Source organism: Acanthopagrus latus, chromosome 3 (genome assembly GCF_904848185.1).
Source record: "Acanthopagrus latus isolate v.2019 chromosome 3, fAcaLat1.1, whole genome shotgun sequence".
Taxonomy (NCBI): Eukaryota; Metazoa; Chordata; class Actinopteri; order Spariformes; family Sparidae; genus Acanthopagrus; species Acanthopagrus latus.
In genome coordinates this window covers 22,075,171-22,099,525 of record NC_051041.1, presented here as the reverse complement: position 1 = coordinate 22,099,525, position 24,355 = coordinate 22,075,171, and the positions used below count along the sequence as shown (strand labels likewise).

At 43.3% G+C, this 24,355-nt stretch overlaps 1 protein-coding gene across 2 annotated transcripts; it reads left to right on the top strand.

Moving 5' to 3' along the window:
- khdrbs1b (KH domain containing, RNA binding, signal transduction associated 1b) lies at positions 1-16,324 on the top strand. 2 transcript variants are annotated; one of them, XR_005074266.1, is made up of 11 exons: positions 1-475; positions 2,618-2,739; positions 3,830-3,946; positions 4,346-4,492; positions 7,013-7,143; positions 7,949-8,183; positions 8,637-8,704; positions 9,073-9,131; positions 9,729-9,917; positions 12,050-12,118; positions 14,749-16,324. XR_005074266.1 is itself a non-coding variant. In XM_037093127.1 (9 exons), exons 1-9 carry the CDS (start codon positions 382-384, stop codon positions 9,833-9,835), a joined length of 1,080 nt encoding a protein of 359 aa, XP_036949022.1. In that variant the 5' UTR covers positions 2-381; the 3' UTR covers positions 9,836-11,053. The 2 variants fall into 2 exon arrangements, 1 of the variants encoding a protein (XP_036949022.1); XM_037093127.1 differs by lacking the exons at positions 12,050-12,118; positions 14,749-16,324 and having other exon boundaries at positions 2-475; positions 9,729-11,053.
- The last annotated feature ends 8,031 nt before the right edge of the window (positions 16,325-24,355 follow it).

The window sequence follows — 24,355 nt, the reverse complement described above, 5'->3', positions numbered from 1 at the left end:
GTAGGCGGCGTCAGTCCGGAGAACTACGTCCTTCTGAGCTCACTTCCGCCGGCTTGAGTCGGATCACTATTCTTTACCGTCTCTCACCGCTTTTGTTCTCCCATTTCCAACCAGCCGCCGCTGCTGACGAGACACAGCCAGCAGACCGGGGGAGACCACAGAGACGCAAAGTAGCGGAGCAGCCCGTCGCAGAAACGCCCGGTAGCCACATGCACAGCGTCGTCCGCACGGAGGATACGCGGCACTCCGTAGTTACATAACTGGACTACTTCTTTTTCTATCACTGTTGGGTTTTTTTTCCTCGACGCTTTTTCCATTTTTTGTTGTTGTTGTTGTTGTTGTTGTTGCACCGAAACTGACTCCCGCCTCTCTTAACTCAAAATGGAGAACGACGACAAATACCTCCCACAGCTTCTGGCGGAGAAGGACAGCCTTGACTCGTCGTTCACGCACGCCATGAAACTTTTAAACGCAGGTAAAGAAGTGTCACACGGTGTTGTGTTGTGTATTGCAGAATGCGGGGCGGGGGAGAGGGGATTGAGTGTGAAGCGGGGCAAGCACATCGGCTCGTGAACGCACCTCGGTTAGCGCACACACCTCCACGCTCTCTGCCCGCCATGTGTTTTCGGACGGGACGTTTGCTGCCCCGCTAGAACGCGGCGCTGACACGAAAGTGCGTGTTGGTTGCCCGGTAGTCGTTGCGTGTGAGCGTTTGGCACACGGAAAATGTGCGGGAGTTCGTTATGTTACGGCTAATGACGAGTGTCTGAGATTGTAAATAGCCCACGGCGACCTCGACAGCCCCGGGAGGAGACACACTTTTTAGATGTTGTCCTGAATGATTTCCGCTTCCTCCTGTGCAGCTGCGACGAGTCAAATGTGTCTTTATTTCAACTGTGTGGAATTTGAACTTGAAATGGACTCTCTTCGGACAAACAGTTGCTTGTTTTCGCCGTCCTGTCAGCCCCCCTGTTGGTCTCTCTGTCTGGCAGCCCCGTTGCGCAGCAGCATTTAAATGTGCGCCAGTACCCGTGACGGGGGGTCACCCCGTTGCTCCAGAGCCGAGAGACGGCCTCACGGCGGCGGTGTTACACCCCCGCCGTACCTCGGCTGCTGCTGAAGTGTCCTTGAGCAAGAGGTTGCCGCTTTACCCAGCCGGAGTGGTCAGGAGAAAAGACTGCCCTCCAGCTTTGTCTCCCATTTCTTCACAGCTAGCTCTCATCTTTTTTTCGCTCTTTTTTTGTTAAACACGCAATGCAACTTCTTCAGTGGAGTGAGGCTGTGAAATGATGCACCTGAAGGCACCATAAGACAGCCATGAAGTCATACCGTGCACCACAAGTCTGTGCAGTAATGCTACAGGAAATGGAAGTCTGCTACACCCCACCAGACAGCCACTGTGTGCAATACACAAACTGAAGGACTCCTAGTTAGGTGATTATCTCCCTTGTTGTCCTCTCCCAGTGGTTGAGTCATTCCCCACCAGCTGCCTCTCCCACTCTCACTCTCAGATACCTCTGGTAACCATCAAGCTGCTCTCTTTCGTAAACAGGATGCACACAATCTACACCACACCTCTGAAGTTAAAAGTGAGAATGATCCAGAAAGACAAAAGTGTGGTTTCACATCCGCCGAGGCTTACACCCCCCTCCCGGTCCGCAGCTGGTGGACTGTGCTGCAGCTGACATGTTTGCACATCGCAGGCTCAGGAGTTGTCATGGCCAGGAGTGAGGAGGTGGTTTGAGATGGGAGTGCTGTGATGGTGCCGGAGACAAGGTGCTGTGCCCGTGCCGTATGGCGGAGGTGTAGGGGAAGAGCTGGTGGCAACTTCTCAAAAACGGGTTGCAAAAACTATGTTTTAAAATTTTGGTCAGGGCAAGGGCTACAACTGAAGATTGTTTTCATTATTTTTGAATTTGTAGATTAAATCTGGTCAACTAGGAGGCACTGACATAGTGGAAAATGGTCATCATGGAATTCTGAGTCCAAGGTGTTGTCGTTGCATGTCTTATTTCGTCTGAACATGAATTAAAAAACCCTAAGATGCTCTGTTTTCAATTACGTTTTTGAAAAGAGAAAAGGCAACCTATTCTCAGCGATTATTTTGAGTTTTGCTCGAAAAACAGCTGACTTGATTGATCCCAATGGTTACCATTAATTGCATTAATCAACTAACGGTTTCAGCCCAGTTGGGGGTGTTGACAGGATCACAGAACGGTTCTAAATAGATCACATCACACGCCATCATCAAAATGTTCTCATCTGGAAGCACCATTGTTTGCTCGACATTCAATCATTTATGGTCAGTCACAAAAACATTCAAGTTGTCCCGGCTGAAACAGTGTAAAATTGAGGCTGAGAAGTGAACGGTCTCAGGCGCATAAAACTGAAACTGAGTCAACTGTAAAATCTAGCGTTTGTGTCTAAAAATAGTCAGCCCCATACACTGAGATTGCTTATGACCTGATAATCTCTACGGCGATGCTTACTTGGTAGTGTGCTTGAATGAATGCACATTAAATCCTCCTCATAACCGAGATGTACTACTACTTTGCCTCTCTGCATCCTGTCTGATTGCATCAACACTGCGCCTGAAACGCTGCCTCTCCCCTTCCAGAAATTGATAGACTCCAGAAAGGCGAGACTAAAAAGGAGGCAGAAGCGTACCTGGACCTTTTCACAACAAAGAACATCAAGCTTAAGGAACGAGTGCTCATACCTGTCAAACAGTACCCAAAGGTGAGATTTATTTGCCCTTTTTTTTTCTCTCTCTCCTCCTCTTCTTCCTCTTCTTGTGTCTCGATCTAATTTATCCCGCAGCTGAGGTTCAATTACACAAAGCCACAGGGTTACTTCGGAGTTTCAAATTACTCTCCTCAACCTTGATCCTTAAGCTCCAGAGTATAATTACAGCCGATACTGGCATATTTTAGAATATCGCTAAAGGATCAAAATGTTAATGTTACTATGGTGAGGATGGCTTTAAATTGCAGTGGAGGATGTCTTCTTACTTGGCTCAATCATGTAACCTGAAGTGTATTCACCCACATCTATTCAATCTATATCTGGCTCACATGTTGAGCTATGTCGATTTTCAGGATGATGGTTTAAAGCATTGGAGAAGGCATGTGGGTATAATCCGTTGCGTAATGCTTCATTTGCTTGCCGTTCAATTTATTTGCATCAGTTTAAGTCAAAAAGGTTCATATGAATTGTAACTTTTAGATAGAACATACCCCCCCAAAGAAGTTCTAACAATAAGCTCTATAGATGCTGCCCCTCCTTGAACATCAGATCAATATAATGTGGGAGTCTGGTGTTTAAGGTAAGATGGCTCTCTGATCTCCAGCAGGCTTGTTTTAGTTTGCCATACTTAGTCAGAATATCAGTCCACCGTGTCAGAGCCGACAAAGCTAATGAGGGTTTTCACATTATAAAAGCCACTTTTACAAATCCCGGAGGAGTTGCTTCCTGGGGACGGACGGGCGGGGGGGACTCTTTGCTAAATGTGCTTGGCAGTGACAGCTAATTGCAGGACACATCATATACACACTGTAATTACTTTGTTCAAGGATTGAGGAGGTATAGATGGCAGCTTTTGAGCACAAGTTGGTTGTGGATCAGTGCTTGGATGATTATAGTAAACAGTAACTGACGGTGTAACAGCCCCCAAGGGCTCATATCGACCCTCTCTGGTAAATCTACTACTTAAAGCTGTAGTATGTGCACCAAGCCCCCTGACAGCGATTGCTGCTTCACCCTCTTGGCATTAAAACGCATTCTGGTTTGATTGTGCGGCTAATTTTGTTTCGCCTTCTTTTGCATTCAGTTCAATTTTGTGGGGAAGATTCTGGGACCTCAGGGCAACACGATCAAACGTCTGCAGGAAGAGACTGGAGCCAAGATCTCTGTCCTGGGCAAAGGCTCCATGAGAGACAAAACCAAGGTAATACACCCCCCAACACGCACACACATACATCTGGTGTTACACACCTGTGAGAAGGGTACCTGAAGCCATAATACATCTGGCCTGTACTTGAGAGGGATGACAGGCAGTGAGCCCAGATGGCGTCAACTTGCAGGATAGCTTGGTTGAATGTTACCATAAAGTCAAGGGCACCGGCGCACTGCACATCTGTTCCAGGAATCTTCAGGATATCCAGCTAAACCGGTTATCTACCAGTTTGATGTAATTATTCACCTATATAAAGGAAGAGAATACATCACCTCGATGCCCTCTGAGGTGGAGGAAATGCGATTATGACTTGCAGAATTAATTTTACTGTAGAGTCAGCCGTGTACTCGTTGACTTGCTAACACACCTGTGATGTTGCCCTTGTTCCAGGAGGAGGGGCTGAGGAAAGGCGGCGAGCCAAAGTATGCCCACTTGTCTATGGAGCTGCACGTGTTCATTGAGGTGTTTGCCCCGGTGCCAGAGGCCTACCTGCGCATGGCACATGCCATGGAAGAAGTCAAGAAGTTCCTGTTCCCCGTGAGTATGACCTTGTTTGGTTGCATTTGTCTCGCTGCGGTCCATTTGGAGCTTGTATATTGACATGTCCATGTGGACTTTACTCTAGCTGCTTCTAACAATCATTTTTTTTGCCATTAACTTGTGATTCTGCAATCAATTCATCACTTAGCCTGTAAAATGTCAGCAATATTGTCAAACATGCAACACAAGTTAACTTAAGTGGCACTGATAAATCATTATTAGATTTGAATGATCTTCTGTCAGTCACTTAATTGATGAGATGACAACTCAACCCAACACATTGAATTTTTGCTGCAACAAATGATTCCACTAATTGTTTATTTAATCTGCTAAATAACTTCTTTGTCGATGAAATATTTATTCAAAGTTGTGAAAGACGCTGTTAAAATTTCATATATTTGAAGATGATATTTTCCAGTAGTTTCTTTTGTCTAATCAACAACCTCAACGAATAAAAAATGAATGATTCACTATCACACCACAGACTAAGAAAAACACCAGATTGTCAGAGTTGAGAAGCTGAAATTGAGGAATGTTTGGTGTTTTAGCTTGAAAAAGATTAAATTGAAAATGGATGTCAGAACAGTTGCTCATTAACTTTCTGTTGCTTGATTAATTACTTGTTTGATTTGAGCCCTAAAACAGAAATCATACCCCAGTGCTCAGTATGTTGGCATAATACTTTCCACCTTGGGTCGAATTGCAGGCTGCAAAACATTTCAAAGTCTCTTGTTTAGTTATACTTTAAAAACACGTTTTTAAAAATACATTTTAGATAAACCATCAGCAGGTCTGTGTTCTTAAAAAGACTCCATGCCATACCCTGCCTTGCACAATATATTGACATCTCTAATCACGGGGGTTATGAGGCTATTGGACTAAAAACTGAGTCAGGAAAAGGAGTGGAAGTGTTGGGTTTTAGAGTGAGGGGTATGACTTTTGGAAATGGGGAGCGAATGATGGCATTCAAGTTGCACAAAGCAGCCTGCTTGTGTCAGCAGTGTTCTACCCTCACCTGGCTCGCCTGCATATCCCTTCATCACTGAGTCTTTACCTGAGTCTTATCCTTCAGGGAGTGAGGAGAATCAGCTTGGAGATGTATAGCTCCCAGACAGATATGTGTTCACCCTGCGCAGCCTACGCTTGCTTTATTGGTTTTATGCTGAGAGATTCTTGAGCGCGGGCCAACCCAGTCTGCTGTCAAGCCCAGATGAGGCCCATAACGCTTTAACAAAGGCTCACGCCAAAGCGGGCCAATGGGCCTAGGCGTCCACAAGGTACCCACGTTTTTAATTAGTGTGCAGGATGCTATAGAAAATAGAATCATGTGGATTAAAGAGAATGGCCTAGTAGGATGTTGGTATTGCTGTTTTATGTAGAAAGGTGTCAACTGCGGAGCTGTCATTACAACTTAAGGCCATAATCTGTCAGGCCTGACTGCCTTCATTTGGAACCAGGCCATATTTTAATAACAGGCTCAGGTTATGAGAAAATGGACAGATGTGATTTGTTGTTGAAATGTTTTATGTATTAGCCGTACTCCTCCTCAGGTATTCCTGATGGCTTTGGCTCTTTTGTTCTTCCTCATCTCTTTTATATCTCTCTACCTGGATGTCTACCAATGTACAAGCCAAAGTAGAGCCCCGCATATGTGTGAAGGATGGCAGAACCTCGACACTGATGCTTTAGAAGGATATGTTCTATATAGTTTAATGTCTGAAGAGAATTAATTTAAACACCTTGATGGGTAAAGATGAGTCACCTGGCTGGCTTGTTAAATGCAGCTGCAGCCACACTACTCCTTAACTGACATTCATTTCTGATCAGTCATATAGCTCACATTCGCTTCTTTAGCTACAGATAAATTTGAAAAGCTGACGTCTTTGCTGCATATTCTTCTATCTTTCTTTTTTTCCTTTTCATGATCATTAGAGCTCCATCACTGTTCCAAGGACTGATTTATGAAAATACATTGATTGGGTCACAGTGCAGGCTTTGCGATGGCTCCCAGAAGAAAAGCGGCAGATTGTGTTGCGGGATTTGTGCCGCTCAGACTGGCAGCTGCACTAATCCATCCCTACTTGTTGTTTTTGTGGATAGAATAAGGTAACCGCTGATGCAGTCATACCAGACTTGTCGAGAAGTGCAGGGAGAAGTGATTTACATTTTGTGCATGACGGAGAGGCACAGGAAGGTACCAAGTGTGGATGGATGCTTTCCAATCTCCCACATCCACGACCCCCCCTTCTCTTAACACTCTGAGTCACTAGCACTCGCACTTTTTCTTCCACTCATTCTGTTTGCCATTAGGGGGATGCTGTGTTGTGAGCAGCTCTGTAATTGTGTTTCACTCTTTTATTCATCACTCTTTCACACTACCTCCCTTTCTTCCCTCTTCTCTGCTTTTTTCTTTTAATTTTTGCACCTTCAATCTTCCCATGTCATGTGCTCTTGTTTCTCACCCTCATCTTTTTTTTTTGCTTCCTTCTGTCTGTGTGTGTGTGTCTGTGTATGTAGGATATGATGGATGATATCTGCCAAGAGCAGTTCATGGAGATGAGCTACCTGAATGGAGGCCAGGAGCACGGAGCCCGGGGCCGAGGGGGCATGGTCAGGGGCCGCGGAGTCCCTCCTGCTGGAGCTCACAGGTGTGGAGATGCGCGCACACACACACACACACACACACACACACACACACACACACACACACACACACACACACACACACACACACACACACACACAGTTTCTCATATATAACAGCTGCCGGGTCACTGAAGAAGCACAGAGTTACTGTTGTTCATCACCATCACTCTATCAACGTATCAATGACAATGATGTGCAAGACCAGACGAAACATTAGATGCACTCCCTTTTTCTGTAATTGTGCAGTTTTGTTTTTCATTTGCTGATGTGTAATTTGTAAATACTGTGTACAGCCTGTAAAGCTAACATCAGAAAGGACTGCAGTGATCCGAAGGAATATAAAGTCTACAAATTCCAAATGCTCACTAAATGTTTATCAATGTGAAGTTCTTTTGATATAAAGAAAAATCATGCAGTGTAAATGTCCTAAAATTTAGTTTATCTTACTGATATTTTGGCAAAGATGTGGATGACGAGAACAGTATTACTTGCAGTTCTGTATGATAAATAATGTAGCTGGAGCTAGTAGGTGGTGAGCTGAGCTTAGCATAAAGATTGAAAACGGGGAGAGCTAACTTGGCTAAAGCTAAGGTAACAAAATCCACCTGTAGCTTTTTTTGTTAAAGCATGTTCTTTAAAGAACCTATAAATTATATTTACCTTTGGCAATGGCCTGTCTAGTTGTTTTAATCCATTTCTAGTATCCTAGCCAAGTCTGAGCAGCTACATTACTTATCAGCTACAGATATCAAGGTGCTATTGTCCCTCAAGTAGAAGAAGGGAGTATCAACTCTGTTTCTTCTCCAGGGGCAGGGGAATGCCTCCTCGCGGTGCAGCTGCCAGAGGAGGTGTGTCCCGAGGCGGTCCAGCCAGAGGTGGCGCAGTGAGGGGTGCCCCAACAGGCCGCGGAGGACCAACTGCAGCACCCGCTAGGGGAGCCGTGGCACCCCGCGCCAGGCCCCCTGCCGGTGGACCCCCCCAGAGAATGGCACCCCCCCACCAGCACACCCCTGCTGCAGCAGCTGAGAGCTACGAGGAATATGTAAGTACAACTGTTGGTGCAGGGTAAATTTAGTTCATCCATTTAGTTTGTATATGGAAGCCTTCAGCACAGTTGTTACAGGTTAGGTTTAGTAGTATAATTAATCAAGTTGAAGATCCCTTTAAAATTGAAATTTGCCATGGTAGGAATAAGAATAGATGCATGAGGAATAAGTGGATTGATGAGTTTTCCTTGAGTTGCCGACAAGTTTGACGTAGCTACATCTGACCTCTCCAACATGTGTGCTCTGAACAAACTCATTCCCGGCTCTCTGTGAGCTTTGATTGGCTCGTCCGTCAACACAGGATAAGTGATTTGGGATGCTCGAGACATGAGGGGAGTGTGTCTGCTTTGGTACAAGTGTAGTACTTTGGGGACACCTTGACATTCATGATTCATGAATAAGCCTCCTCTTAAATCTCACTCTGTTTCTCTGTTTCCCTCCCTCTCCAGGGCTACGATGAGAGCTACACAGACACGGCCTACGAGTCATACGACAGCTATTACAGTCAGCCGCAGGCGTGAGTGAATCAGATGTCTCTTTGGTTTTCACCTGCTCCTCACCGTGCGCACACACACACGCACACACACATATTGCCTAGTTGCTAGTTTCACTCAGAAAAGTGATTTGAAAGCAGCAGAAATACTTTTTAGCCACTCTGCACAATCTCAGCACTGATGGTACTCCATGTTTCACGGTTTGGATGGCGGAGTTATTTAGGAGAACCAGCCGGGACTAAGATGTTCCATGCTAGAGAGCCAAGCTTTGATCTTATTCATGGAAGCCAATTATCATCCCCCTAGACATTACAGTCAGCAGCTACTTGATGTCTTTCAAAGATTAAAAGTGATTTTTTTCTTGTTCTCTCTCCCTGTTTTTGGCCATCAGAGAGCCAGAATACTATGACTACGGACACGGAGAAACCACAGAGTCATATGAGTCTTATGGTAAGGACAAACTTTATTCCCTGTCAACAAAACATGACCTAAATTATATTGTAGAGGCTGCTGAAGCGTAGTTTTAATATTTATTTTAACTGTATTTCATTTGTAATTTGATTTCATCAAGTCTTGTAGCTTGCAGAATAACCTTGCATTATGGTTTGGACTAATCTTTATTGCTTGGTTCATTTATTTGTTAAATGTCCAGATAATGTCAAAACTGCCAACACTGATGGAACTCAGAATTTAAGTTTTGGGTTACCAGAAAAACTGGCTACTAGATTCCAAAGCCAAGACACTTTATAGATGCCCTACAGAGTTTTTGACCACTAGTGGCACCATGGAGATATATGTATATATATTTTTTTCGCATCCCCGTTTTGGTTGTTTTGGGCATTTTGGTTCCCTTCATTCCAACTCATTTGTTAAACCTCGAGGACACACAACATGTTTTGGTTAGAATGTAAACGGACACTGTTTATTTACAAGAAAACCACAGAGGGCACCTTAATGTCCTCAAACCTAATTAATTTTTCTTTTACAGATCTTGCCGTTTGAATCTGCATTGAATCGTAACTGTGTTTATTTTTGTGTCCACTCCAGGCCAGGATGACTGGAATGGGACCCAGCGATCAGTTCCAGGGAAGGCTCCTCCCCCCTCCAGAGGTGCCAAGACGCCTTACCGGGAGCACCCATACCGACAGTACTGAAGCAGACTCACCACCCTTAACGTGTCGCCCTGACTACCGCCTGTCTACCACGGCAGCTCTCGCTTTAAGAAGCCCGACAAAAGTAATTGTCCGTTTTGTCTTTGGTTTGGTCGTTTCCTACACCGGACTTTATATGAGAGAGCAAATTGGGGACTGAAAATCGGACCTGGTTTTTTGAGATTTGACCGCGAACTCCCTCCCCCACCCCTACTTTGTCGCACCACCTAACCAACCAGCCACCAATCCCTCAACCAAAGCGGCTTTTAGATGGGTTAGAGAGGAGACGTTGGCGTCCTATTTTTGTTCTTTTTCATTTGACTTTTTGTTTATTTTGCTGTGTTTTTTTTCTCTGACCCCTTTTACTCCCCTCTGGCTTTTTTGCAATGTTGATCGTTAATTTTTTAACTGTTTGGGAGTAGTCATTTCTAGTGGAATTAGTGGCTCATTATCCACTTGTCTTAAGGAATCCATTTTTAATTGTTTATAAATATAAAGAATCTGTTGAGGGTCAGTTGCAGATTCCCATTTAGGCTACATTTCAAAATTCTGTTAATATAGCCCAATAAAAGACCTTTTAAACTTTCAATTATGTAATATAGAAACAAAAAAACAATCTTAAATTAAGTGAAGGTTAAAGAATCAATGTTAATGGAATCAGTACAATTCATTATTGATGATGGTTTGTTTTTAAATAGTTCTAAAACGTTGTCCATTTAGACTTAGGCAGCAATATTTGTCATTGTACTTAGAGTTTTGAAATATAGCCCTAATAGACACTGTTGAGATGGACTGTCCTCATATCCTCAATTTGTTTTACATGTTAAAAATTAATTTTAACACTGAAGACAAAATGTTTATTAAATGAGAGGACGGCCGAGAGCTGGCCTCCTGTTAATGCTAAAAACAGTTCAGGTCTTCATTTTCTGATCTGATTCTCTATAAACTGCATGCACAAAGTACACAAAGAAGGATTGGGACAAAAATCTCCACATGGGTCTTCTCTTTCTATAGAGAAGGGATCCTGCAGCTCAATCCGAACTCTTGTACATATTTTAAAACATCCTAACTGTACTTATTCTGCCACTAGTATCTGTACCCTCTCCATAAAATGCATTATGCTACATGTGTAAGCTTGCCTAAATAGGTTACTAAATCTGTCCAAAAGATGTTTTGCAGCAGTTTGTCAATAAAGCTTAGTTTGTTTTTTATGAAACTTAACTTGCTTTATTTGTTTCCTGTCCTAGTAAAATTCTGAAATGGCTTTTTTAAAACAACCTTCAGCAGTCAGATGTAGGTGTTTTCCTTTGTTTCTCATTCAAAACCGCATTTTAAATCTAAATGAATGTATTGACGTCTGAAGACTTTAACCCTACTAAATGATGTCTTGATTGATTATCAAAAGAGCACAACTTATTCTTTCTCTCTCTTTCTATACTTTTTAAAAAGGACCCAGAGGTAAGACCTCTAAAATAACCTGGATAGCTTCCTAATGTGTATAGAGTTCTAAAGCATTGAATGCCTGGGTATGTATAAGACTTTTTCAATCCTCTTACCTGTGGTCGTAATCGTTAATGAGAATTGCTTTTATAGCATCTGAAAATTAACTGAATTCAAACCACCATTCAGGTCTAGGCTTCATTGTCATGAATGACGCTGGCGCGATGGCTACTTTAGTACAGGATAATGGCAGTGCAATGGAGAGGATGGTTATAACCTAGAGAACTCCACTGTAAAGGTAACCTAACCCTAAATGTTTAATTTCGTAGTGTGTTTATCCTTTGACATAAACTTGCTGGTAAATGCGTACACTTTCTTAAAATACTATTACAGTCATGGCAACAAAAAGAAACGACTCAAAAGTAAGAAAAACATAACTTCCAATATCATAGTAGTGAATTTTATGTACCAAAATAACTGTTCTGTGTACTAACAAAATATATTAGGATAGTGTTAATGCAACTCTTGCTAAAATGAACAAAGCCAAATCTATGTCAATATCTTCTGTACAGTTGAGCTGCTGTTACTTTTTTTATTTGCTGTGTAAAGGTTGCTTACTGTAATATTTAAAAGGTTCTGCCTGTACAAAGTTATCCAAAAAAGAAAGCTTGAGTTGCATGAGCATATCTTCTCCTGTAGACGTTGCATGATCTCTGTCTCAAATTTCTCCCAGTGTTTTTAGACGGGGTATTGATTTGGGGTTTGTCCTTCCTCCAGGCACAGCTATCGGTCACTGAGTGCCACGGAGACTGACAGTCTGCTGAAGTGAGACCTTACAAACCTCAGGTTGGTCCGCCGCTGCACCCATTTCCATTTCAAAGGACCACACCGCTGGTTATTGCATGCCTTAGCATTTTGACTTGAGACTTGCATATTTGCTCATTACCGCTATCCATGCAGCAAGTCTTCAAGATTGATTCTTTTTACCTTCCGGGCAACCATTAGTGTCCATTCATGTTTGAAAAGTATGAGAACAACTTGATGACCTCAAACTTGCATGAAATGTGTCACCTGTCAGAGAAGAAATCCAGCTTCTTTATCTATCTGTATATTTGTCTTCTGTCAGACATAACACATTGTTTCTGTAGTGAGTAGAGCTGAATTTGGAATCATTAATGGATCTTTCATGGACACCTGAGATCGCAAGTTTCTTCCTAGGAGTCATCTTCAGAAATGTTTGTTTGCGTTCTTACCAAGAATTGCGTACAGTTAATGAGATGTCACAACCAGCAGCTGGTTAGGTTAGCTTAGCTTTAAGCAAAAATTATGCAGAAATTGGCTTGTTAGGACATCTGGTGCCACCTGAAGTCACACAGTGATAAGGGGGCAGAGCATTTCACTTTTTTACACAACACTGTACCAGCTAAATGATTTTGAAGCCGTTATTTTAAGAAAGAAAGTTATGTAATGTTGCTTTAAAGACTTGGAATGGGGAAAGGCTAGACAGGTTCTGTCTCAAGGTAAAGAAATCCTCTATCTGCACAAAGAAATGCTCGAAAATTAAAATGATCATTTTACAAGTGGGTGACCAGCAACTGTCTGTTTTTTTTTTTTTTGTTTTGTTTTTACACTGGTTGCCTGGCAACTGGTCCCAACAAAGAAATAGTCTGACACGTATACCTCCTTTTTAAAAGGCATTTTAAGTGTTGTTTTCACTGTTTCTTTTGGACACAGCCATGCTAGCTTCTCCCCTCTGTTTCCAGTCTTTAAGCTAAGGGGCACTATGTGGTTCTGGAGAAAAATTCAAACACAGAATTTTAAATAGTTGCAATATAAATGAGCTAATAATACCAACTCAGGGACATTTATCTTTTTGTGAATAAATAAGCTGCTCTGAGAGGGAAATAAGGTCCCCAGAACACTGCTTGAAGCTAGAAGGGTGGCGGGGTCCGCTACATATATAAACAAAGTAAAGCAGTAAGAAAAACAAAGAGAACATTTTTAGTTTGTTTTGGGGGGGAAAACATCAGTCAATACAATCCCTTATATATCCCCTTTTTTAATTTAAAATGTCTTCCCTGGGTAGAAGACATAGCCCATCTTAAAAAGGTACTCTACACTAAATGGATTCTAGCTATAGCTTTATTTGCAGTATACAAGTACATATTTGTCTTTTTTTCTTTTCCACGATACCTCACTGTTGTCAGGCTTTTTAGCAGCTGAAACCACCAGTTTAGTCCCACCCTGCAACCCAAGTTTTAAAGGCACTGACACACTGATGGATTAGCCTTCCCAAGCTGTGATGTAAAGTCTACGCAATTTGTAGGTAATGGTCTAAAACGTTCAAGACCACTGGTATGGTCCTTTTTTAACTTTTCCCATTTTCCCCAAAAAACCATTGTGTGAGAAACTTTGCCACAGATGCCTGTGGGTATTTCAGCAGCAGCACGTTCACGATATTCGCAGCGTTTCAAAGGTTGGTTGATTCTGATGATTGCCCAGCTCCTGTAAGTCGTCCGGCTTTTGACAGCGCCTGTGAATCGGTGTGTGGCCTCGCCAGCCTTCAGTGAGTCTGACTGAGGGAGAGCGCATCGCCGTTGTCAGTGTGGTCTCGGGGAAAGTGACTAATGAGGATCTGTAGCTCAAGGCTCTCTGACAGAAGGAAAACAGAAGCGGGAGGACAAAAGGTGACTCCCGAAATGGAACCAGCAGGACGACAGAGGTGTCAGAGGGATTTCACATAATGTCCTCTTGCTGCCTTGAAGGCTGGAGAAAGTTAAATGAAGGCTCGCAAAAGTAATGCTTTGTGGTCAGACTATGAGAAACAGAACTGTCAGTGGCTTTTTTTTAGTGGAGGGAAGCTGGATAACGAACCATTTAAGAACATTTTTTCGATGGAAAGGTCACTCGCTTGTTTGAAGAATGTGTTCAGCAAGACCGCCATGTTAGAAATGAAGCCCTGTTTGTTTCTTTGTGTTGGAAAAGAACAACAGCTGGTTAGGAACTCTGAGCAAAACAAAGTATTAAGTAATGAAAAAATAATACACTTATATATGTATCCTGTTTTAATGATTTAATACAAGTGACACATCTGGTCCATCTAAGGCTTGATGCTGCTGCCGAATACTCAAAGACTTGAGACCTGTGACCACATTAGCTGTTGAGTGAAATAATTATGCACTAATCCAAAGTTAACAGTATGCTAGTAATTATGTCTTACTAAGCAAAATGTTGCTTTGCTACTGTTGAAGAGCTGCGCTGCTTGGCAGGAAAATGACCTCTTAATTATTACAGCCACTGCTGAGAAATGAAATTAATAAAGTGGCCTCTTTTTTTCGTTCTTTTTATCTTTTTGCGAACCACTACATCTTATCAGTCATTAAATCACTGAAGCGGAGGAGGATTTATGACTTAAGGAACCAGCGGTGTGTGATTACATGCCGGCTCATCCCGATGTGCTTTTGTCTCCTCCACAGTGAAGCCGTGCACGGGAGCAGCTCAGCATGAAGGAGGTGGTCAGACGGAGCTCTCGTGGGGGGGGTGGGGTTACCCCGTTGAAAGGCGGTGGCCCAGGGCCCAGTTCTGTTCCTGGCAGGGGAATGGGGTTGTGCTGGCCGCCTGCCAAGTGACCCACAGGAGCCAGCTGATGTAGAGCGGGGGGACAGGAGCTGGCTCCGACTCCCACTGGAGCAGGACTTAGACTGCAGCTGGTCAGCCAAGGCACTCGGCTCGCTGGGACTCCAGAGTAACCAAAGACTGAACAACCACTAATTTTTCTGTGGACTGTTTTTTTTTATTTATTTATTTATTTTATTTATTTTTTTATTTTACTATTTCCACATTTCATGTCAACATTGAATTACTGTGCATTATCCTTGTGTAATTATTTTCTCTCATTGAATACGCCCACTTAAAGCCTTCTCTGATTGCGCGCTGCTGTACACAGACATCTGTGGACCACCCCCTCTCCCAAGAAATGTAATTGTTACAGCCTAATTTGCCATAAAATGAGCACTCCTTTTATAGTATGCTGTGAAATTGTTTTAAATTTCTATTAACCCTTGAATAAGACAAGAAAAGAGCTCTTTCTGCAAGGCAAGCTGTATTCTCCAATCCAAGGAGGTCGGTGTGACAACTGTGTTTCAAGTCTTTGAACATTATTATTTTATAATTTTTTTATTTATTTTTTTTTACATTCTGTCTGCGTGTTGTTTAGTATCCACGCCTCATTGCCGCCTGAAATTAGACTCAGCGGCGCAGAGTTCGAGATGCGGGGAGGGTGCGGCTCTCTATCTCGCCGCGACCGAGATCACCGCGCCTTGGCATCACACGGCCCTGTGCAGCCCCGAGGATATCGAATGCTAATGCGGCCGCCTGTTTGCATGTACTCTCATGTATCCTCCCTGCAAATGTGCAACACTTTCATAACCGAAGCTGTCCTGTTCTCGCCCGTTCAGCATCCAAGTATGGTAATTCGGCGAGATGGACCCAGGAGGAGAGCCGCGTGTGAGAAAGGGACAGAGGGTGAAGACAGCCATTACTAACTCGCCTCCATCTATCCATCCATCATGCCTCTGTTGATTTGATTCCCCTCCACGCCATTTCTTGCCATTATCACTGATGATATTACGGCTGCCTGTGGTGCCGAGTTGCATTTAGAGGTCAAAACTGTACTTTCCTGTATTAAAAACACATTTCTCTGTCCCGATCCGCTGGTCTGAGGCAGCGTTAGCCAAGTCAGAGGCTCCATTTAGTTTATTGAAAGTGCTAGCAGCTTAGAGGATAGAACATTAGATATTAGGATAGAAACCATCATTTGAGATGAAATGTCAGCGGGCCAAATCCAAAACAGATAATTTTTCAGTCTTTATGTGCTATTATGTCTAAAATAATGATTTCTGTGTCTCCTATAATCTGATTAAAGATAAGTGATGGTGTGGAAGCCGTCTCCTCTGTTTGAATCGATGAGCTGTCAGGAGTGTGAGGCTGGGGAAAAAGGAAGTAAATTGTTACTGTGCAATGATCAATAAAAGAAGACTTGAATATGTGCAAGCCATGTATCAGTCATCTGTGATGTTGCCTCTCAGCTGCAACACAGGCAGTTGTTTTCTGCCCACCTCCATGTAGTTAGCTGGCATTGTGTGTTCATGTAACGCTACGTGGGAGAATAGATGGAATAAGGTGAGAGATGGGAGGCCAGGCTGTCTATTCTTTCCGGGGCTGGGGGTACAGAGTGTGGAGGAGGATGTGTTGGAGCGTGTGTGCAGACGATGTGGGCAGAGACGGCGGACAGCTGGATCGCATCTTCTGGTCGAGGCGGATTCACACCATCAGAGGAACATCGCAGGCTGATGTCTGCGAAGACGGTGACAATCGGCCACCCCCAGATACACATCATCAGGAGAGGAGGTTTTCTGGGTGACTTGTGCCGCTTCGTGTGGGCTGGAATGACCCGCCCCCGATCCAGAGGAACGCTTTGCAGATGCATAGGATGGCTACTGCATATAGCCGTCTACCGCTGTATAGCCTCGGTGAATGGAGATCACTGAACTGAAGTGTTGGGAGTTCATTAAAAAAGTGAAACTTCAGAATCAAAGGGTACAGCAGAGATTCTCCATTTTTCTCGTTTTTATCACAGCCCATAAAAAGACCCAATCAACAAGAACATGTATGCAGCGCAGAGCTCCACTGAGCCAAGCGGCTAAACTGGCTGACAGGTTCCTTCATTACCGTGAAAACGAGCTCTGCAGTTTATTTTGAGTCGGTCAAACACCTCGCCCTGCTGAGAGGAGTTCTGTCCTATTAAACCTTGGCCTAATGTTAACATGGATTGATGTGTGGATGGTTCAAACCTGCCAAATGTTTTGAATTTCGGTCCAGCCGATCGCCCCAGCCAGCAGCCGTGTGAGTGCAACACTATCCTTTAAGGGCGACTCCGACCATCAGAGTTACTCTCAGTGGACGTAACTTTGACTCTTGTAGTTGCCCCAAAGGATTATGTTGCATACATCGCGGCCGTGTTGTGCCTGCCAGCTGAGGTGATCTGCCGGAGCGATTCTAAAATATTTGATAAGTGTGAGTCATTTACACAGCAAAACATTTGAACGTCGGACCCTGATCTAAAAGTACCTGAACTCTCATTTAAATCATGCGCTACATCTGTATTCATCCGCAGATGGAGATCGTCCCCAACAAATGGACATCTGTCCTGATGGTGTCATGTTTGCTAGAGGCAACAGTGCCCAGCTGTTGGAGGAAATGACTGGGCCTTTTCTATGCCCAGAGAAAACCACACAGCTCCAATTTCTGCGATTTGTCACTTTTCAAATGAATTGATGGCTGTCTTCAACGATTCAAAACCAGCCAGAGATGACTCTCGGAGGTCCAAAGTTCCCGAGATAGCAGCGTAAACGTCACCACTCCCCTGCGGTGCTTCAAGAGACTCACCAAGCGCAGCTCACGATAAGTACGCAGCAGTTACAGGCTGCTTTCACCAAACTCACCAAATACCACAGACAGCTGAGACAGATCCACCAGAGGACGTTTCCCCCATAAAATCTGATCCAGTCAACTAAAATCACTCATAGCTGGCGCCGTATCTAATATACTGCCGTTAATATTTAGGCACTTTAAATCTGAAGTCACATAGCCCAGAAACAAGCGATGCGAGAGCGGAGTGGCTGAGACCAAAACACTGTAAGATAAAATGTTTTTGAAGCGTGTCAAGGTAAAATAGTTACATAATGTTGTTTTAAAGCCATCCATCACGCACTCATGAAGGCATGTGTTGAAAGCTCGCTGCTGACTTCTTTCACTCTCTGTTCAACAGCGTTTGAGTCGCTACCAGAACCGCCCACACTGAAATGTAAGCTTTTCAGCCACTTCACAAATCCTACCATCACTCCCGGCAGACTAAATCTGGAAGTCATGTTTAACTTTCTCATTCGTGTTACGATACAGCACTTAGAATTAGAATGACTGAGGGCTTTTATTTGTACGTCAGTGTTGCATGTCTTCATTCATTTCGCATTTCAACGACTCATTTAACAGCAGATGCCAAGACATCAGAACTTTGATCATTAACCCATTGTTGTGGATCTATGCTAGTTACATAATTAAGTGGAAAGCACGTCTTTATTTTCCAACACAAGTTACATATATTCCTTTTTTTTAAATGTGTCAGCTCAGTGATTTACCTCGGGGGCAAAAATACCGATCAAAAACAGGCCAGTTAGCGCAAGATACTCTTACCTGTTGGTGCATTCCATCATCGTTGCTTCAAAGTATAACCTCCGTTCACATCATGAAAGAAAGTGAAATTATATCGATAAAATGATTTCACTGGCTAAGAAAGTGAAATGTGTCTGAAATGGTGTGAGATGAAGTTTTCCATTTGAACTAACAGTGTTTATCTCTGTGTCCCTAAAAGGTTTTTAGAATCACACAGAATTTGCAATTGACTTAGATTTAAAGATTTGATCTTCCCTAACCCTTCCAGTCTCTGTCTTTTAATGGGTTGGGAGTTTATTCAAAAACTGAACAAACCAGTGTTTGCCTATTAAGTAAATTTGTATATATTATTGAACATCTGTGGAGAATAATGTGTAATACGCCAGGAGAGCACGTCATCAGCAAAGGACTAATCAGACAGAATCTGTTAGAGCCAACACAGCAGCCACGAGTGTCATGTTTTCAAAGTGTATTTCAAAACAATAGATTTTGCTGGTATGACTCTGTTCCATGGCTGAATTACTGAACTGATTTACCAGGGTCAGGTCCAGGGTCCAGGGGCGAGGGGTTGCGGGGCTGTAGGGCCAGAAGCTCCGTTCGAAGTGGCTGTGAAAACCTCTTGTTGAAAAATGACAAGAGAGGGATGCAAAATGATTATACAACATACAAAACAGATTTAAAGGGATGCAAAATGACTATGACTAGACACAAAACTGGTGTAAAGTGTTGTAAAACCCCTACAAAGGGGAACAAAATGTCTACAACAGCAATGCAGAAAACAAGTGTAAAGGGATGCAAAATAACTATAAAGGGATGCAAAATGTCTACAGCAAGACACAAATCGAGACAAGTGTGTAGAAATGCAGAATGAATACAAGGGGACACAAAATAACTATGACAAGACACCAAACCAGTGTAAAGAGATGTAATTACTACATAAGGATGCAAACTGACTATACAACACACAGGACAGATGTAAAGATGCAAAATGAATGTAAAAGGAAGCAAAATGACTTAAAAGTCACAAAACTAAGTGTAAAGAGATGCAAAATAACTACAAATGGATGCAAAATGACTACACAACACACACTACAGATATAAAGAGATACATACAAAATAACTACAAATTATGAAATGCTGTGTTGTCTGAAGGCATTTCTTTCAGTCTGGGAGTCTTGTCTTATGTAGCGGGCCGGGGCACAGTGTCTGACAATGCGTCCACGCCCAGGTCTTTTAATGGAACAGCTTTTACGCATAAGCTTTATTTCTTCATGTGCCATTTTCAGTCGTCAGCAACTTCCGCACTAACATGTACTTTCATACTAAAATAGTCCTGTCTCACTTTTATTTAGGTCTTTTCAAGGCTTTATTAAGTAGAACACAGAACTTTCAAGAGTAAATGTTGGCGTTTGCAGTGGGATTTCGTGCCCCCTCTCCGCCGTGCACGCTGCACTGGGCCCAGTCGTCATCATGGATGGCAATGCTCGGCGGGGACTGTAGTAGGCAAATTAGGCCAGCTATATAAAGTGGATGAATTTTACTTTTGAAACGGTTGCCATGGAGGATTTACTCGATGCTGCAGTGCAATGCGGGATACACCAGAGAAAGCCCGTGTGTGGTTTGCAAGAGTGTATGCACGCAAGAAAGCAAGTGGAGGCACATCGCTGGTTGTTTATTAATGAAAGACGGAGTGGGAGAAGAACAGTGAGTGCTTCTCTGTGCCTGTATCAGTTTCTGCTGAAAGACAGAGATGGGCGATTGGAAGCCAGAGAGAATGAGAAGTGCCTTTACATCTGGGTGTGGGAGGATATCGCTGGAAAATGTCATACCTGTCATGTTACCTAAATAACATTTATCAAGTTGCGAGATCACATTTAAAGAGCAACACGGACGACTTTTAGTGTAGTTAACAATCTGAAAGCTTGCGACAGCCAGACCTTTCACTAATCCCATTGATATTCAAAACCATGTGCCTCTCTGTGTGTCAGCATGGACTGACATGTTCACACAGTGAATTCTCACATCCCCGCGTGGCGGGCAGAGATCAGTGAGACTCCGGCTCTACTGAAGTCAGCCTTTCTCTTTCATGTGCACGCAGCTCAGGTACAGAGTGGCGGAAACAGGGAATGGTGCTCCAGCCGGCCCCGGCGTCTGAAGTCCTCATGTTTCTTTGTCACATCTGATTTCCATCAAAAATAATGAAGTTACTTCCTGTTGTCTCAGTCCTGCTAGAGGTGCTGATGCTGAAGATGCACTCACGGGAAGCCTAAAACATTTTGCAGAAGGGACTGGTGTGGAGTTATAAGCTTAAAGAGGATGCTTGGACCTCTGAGACGTATGAGCTCATATTTAAAGGCCTGTTTGGATGGTAAACTTGTACACTTCCCTACTTCGATCCGTTCAGGCTATTGGACTTCTACTTGACCTCCTTCAGCCAACTCCAGCTCCTAGAAAAGAAGCTAAAACTTGGCTCCAACAGGAATATCTCAGTGTGTAAATATGGCAAAGCAAGGAGCTATCAGCTTTGATTATGGAACCCATTTAGAGGAGACATATTGTGCTTTTCTTTTTCTTTTTTTTAAAATTTCCTCTCCCTCCAGTGTTTTAGAAAGGTTATTGTGCATGTAAAAGTGAAATCTTAAAGTTCGCAAACTTCAACAGAAAATCCTCTCTCCCACAGAGAGCACAGCTCCTGAAACCCAGTCGTCTCCGTTAATTCTGTGAGTTTGTGACTTCGCACTACATCGCCATGTCAAACATTTGTTTACATTTGTGCATAATTTACGCCTAGCAGCTAGTTCTGCCCGCAAGATTTAATTGCGCACAGCTGCTTTGTCATCAGTAGCTTGAGCCCTGGCATGTGTGAGCTGCCCAATCAGACCAGACTGGGTGTGGGTGGGAGGGGCCTTAAAGTGACAGGAGCTAAAACAGAGCGGCAGGCAGCAGACTGTGTTATATTTAGGTGTATGAATCGTGAGTCATCCAGATCTTTAACCCCGGTCTTTAAAATAACCTGTGAGTCACAAATCTCTAGTATCATTAACTCGAATCACTTGAGTCCTACTATAATCGAATCTAAAATGATAAATAGCATCACGCAGAGCTGTATACATAGCAAGCCTTACACGGAACTGTATTTACTGGCTCTAACAGGCTGTTTTCAGCAAGAGAGCCAAAATAAACGTTCTGTGCACACTGTGAGGGATAAACATGATACTAAGATAGCATATAACTTTGCAAATCGATAAAATGTCAATGTTGCTGTGATAACTGGTTTCACTGCTCTTGAGTGGTCAAAAAAAACAAAAAAACAAATCCATTACAGCAGGTTTATATATTTGACCAAATATCCAGTATCTTATGTATCTTACATAAGATACTGAGTATACATAAGTGTATCTTATTTATAATCAGCTGAAAAGTTTTTCCGAAGAGGTTGTTGCCCTGCAGCGAGCCTTTCTGTGGGCCAGCTACAGCTTCTCTGCAAATTGACTGGTTATGTAAAGGTTTAGGTTATAGATTAGTACATTTGCGCGGTGTTCTTTAACGGTGGAAAAACAGAGCTGACTTTATCCCTCTGTTATTTATTTAAAAATCTAATTAGGCCTGTGCTGACCACCCAAGAAAAGGCAGAAGAAGTTTAATCATATCACTGATATAGCCCATTTCACTGTATCATAAATGCTTGCAATGTGTTCTGACTAAACCTAATGAGAACTAGATCCTGGTCCTCATTGTTGTTGCTGCTTATGGTGGCCCTAAATTTGAAGTGTTTTATGAACTAGTCCACCGTCTTAAGTTTCTTTAGTTAAAGGTTTGGTTTTGTAAGATAGCTGATTGTTGAGTGTCATACCAACGTCATCAAATACTGATGGTTTGGGCTGGTGGCCAGCCCGACCTACCAACCCAAAGAATCAGTGTCTTACGTGTGGGGAATAAGACTTAATCAACTATCTTACAAATTGAACCTCTAAGGCCAGATGATTTGTGGGTTCTTGGTTTAATTCAAGTTTAAGACTGACTGTCCTCTTTGTCCACAGTATTATAGGATGTTGTAGAAATGCTTCCATAAAACCCAGAAGTGCATCGAAGTCAATCACTTTATTGAAGGGGATTTGGGTTGCTTGCTTAAAATAAAGCCAGATGAGACGACAGAGGTTGGCAAAAATCTCCAAATTGGTGTTCATTTGATATTAATGACAAAAGTATCATTATCCTTTTGTTGAGGGAACTAGAACTGCTGAATTGGGTGTAAAATACGTCATTCTAGCAAAAACTGTGGATTGCATTAGTCGTGTTCTATTTCCTCGCACTCGCTAGCTAGCTGGAGCTAGATGCAAAAGCAGCAAGTCCTACTGGTCCTTTTTGCATACTAAAAGATGCTCTCATACCGTGTCTGTTTGTGCATTAACGCAGCACAAGCCAGCCTAATTAATTGAGCAGTTTTATTTTGCTTTATTTTCCACCAAACTTTCCTTCCACATGGGTAGAACTTGACAGTTGCTGCCCGACCAGAATATATTGGTAACCCACAGACTGCAGCCGTACACCCACACACAGGCTCACATACGAGCACTCACACTTTTTCTCGCTCGTTTATTTATTTATTTCTCGTCTCGCGTTTGGCTCGAAACTCGAGCTGGAAATTATAACATTTCGGCTCCCTCATTTCTCTCCAATTTTCGCTTCCATTTATTCCCCATTCCATGCTCCCACCCTCTAATTTCTGCCTCTCCTCTCCCATCTCATTGTGCTCTCTGCTTTCCTTGTTAGCTCTGCTCGGGTCTCTCACCTCTCATTAGCTTCTCCTCTGCTGACTGGAGGCACCTGTCCTCAGGTCCCACTGCGGATATCTCGGCTCCTGTTTAAATCAATTTCCATGTTAAATAGCTGCTGGAGGGTGTGGGTGGGAGGCGGGGGTGGGCCCGTGGTCGGGCGTGGGTGGAAGGGGAGTGGATGGAGGAGGTTGAGACATTACAATGAACCACAACTCTTTCGCGCCGCTGATCCTCGGGGCTGATCCGCGGCCCCTGTCTTGTTCTCTCACTCTCGCTGCCTCTCTATCTCCCTCCTGTCCCCCCCCCTCCCGTCCCCCGTCCCTTCCCCTCCCCGGCTTGGCCTTTTATCACTCAGTGTTCTCCCCTTTGGCTTTTCTCTTTCATTTTATTTCCATCCCTGTCCTTCTCTTTCTTTTTTTCCTTTCTCTTTCTGTCTTTGACTTCCATTCTCCCAGCGCGGCCCAGGGCATGTTCTCATTTCAGATGAGAGCTAAAAAGAGTTGTGACAAGGTGGTGTGTGTGAGTGTGTATTTGTTTGTGTTTGCGCGCGCGCGTGTGTGTGTGTGTGTGTGCATCGGGTCTCTCAGTTCGGGAGTTGCATCGTATATTAATCTCCTCACGAAACCTATTCCGGCTAAAACAACTAAACAATGACGCGGTGTATCTTATCTTTTTCGAAGCAAGTGTGGAGAACACGTCAGTAGGGTTAATGTACGTGTCATGTTCAAGTCAACCGGCTGGCGTGCGGGCTGATGTTTGGCACTGTCCTGTCAACAAAAACAACCATACCTCAAATAACCTTGTAGGCCAACTCTGATGGAATTATTCAAAATGCCATGTGCATTAACTGAAATGTCATCGTGTCCCAGCCTCTTCCCGAGGAGTGCTGCATCACAGTTTTAGCGATCTATTCTAAAGACAGGAAAAAAAACAGTATGAAAAGGTGAACGCTATTATAAACGCTGTCAATGGGGACCGACTGTCGTTTGCTGTGTAATCATTAAGCAGAACGTTTAACATTAACATGTCAATCACACGACTCAGTTCAAAGTGAAGCAGCTCTTTGGAGTCTGCG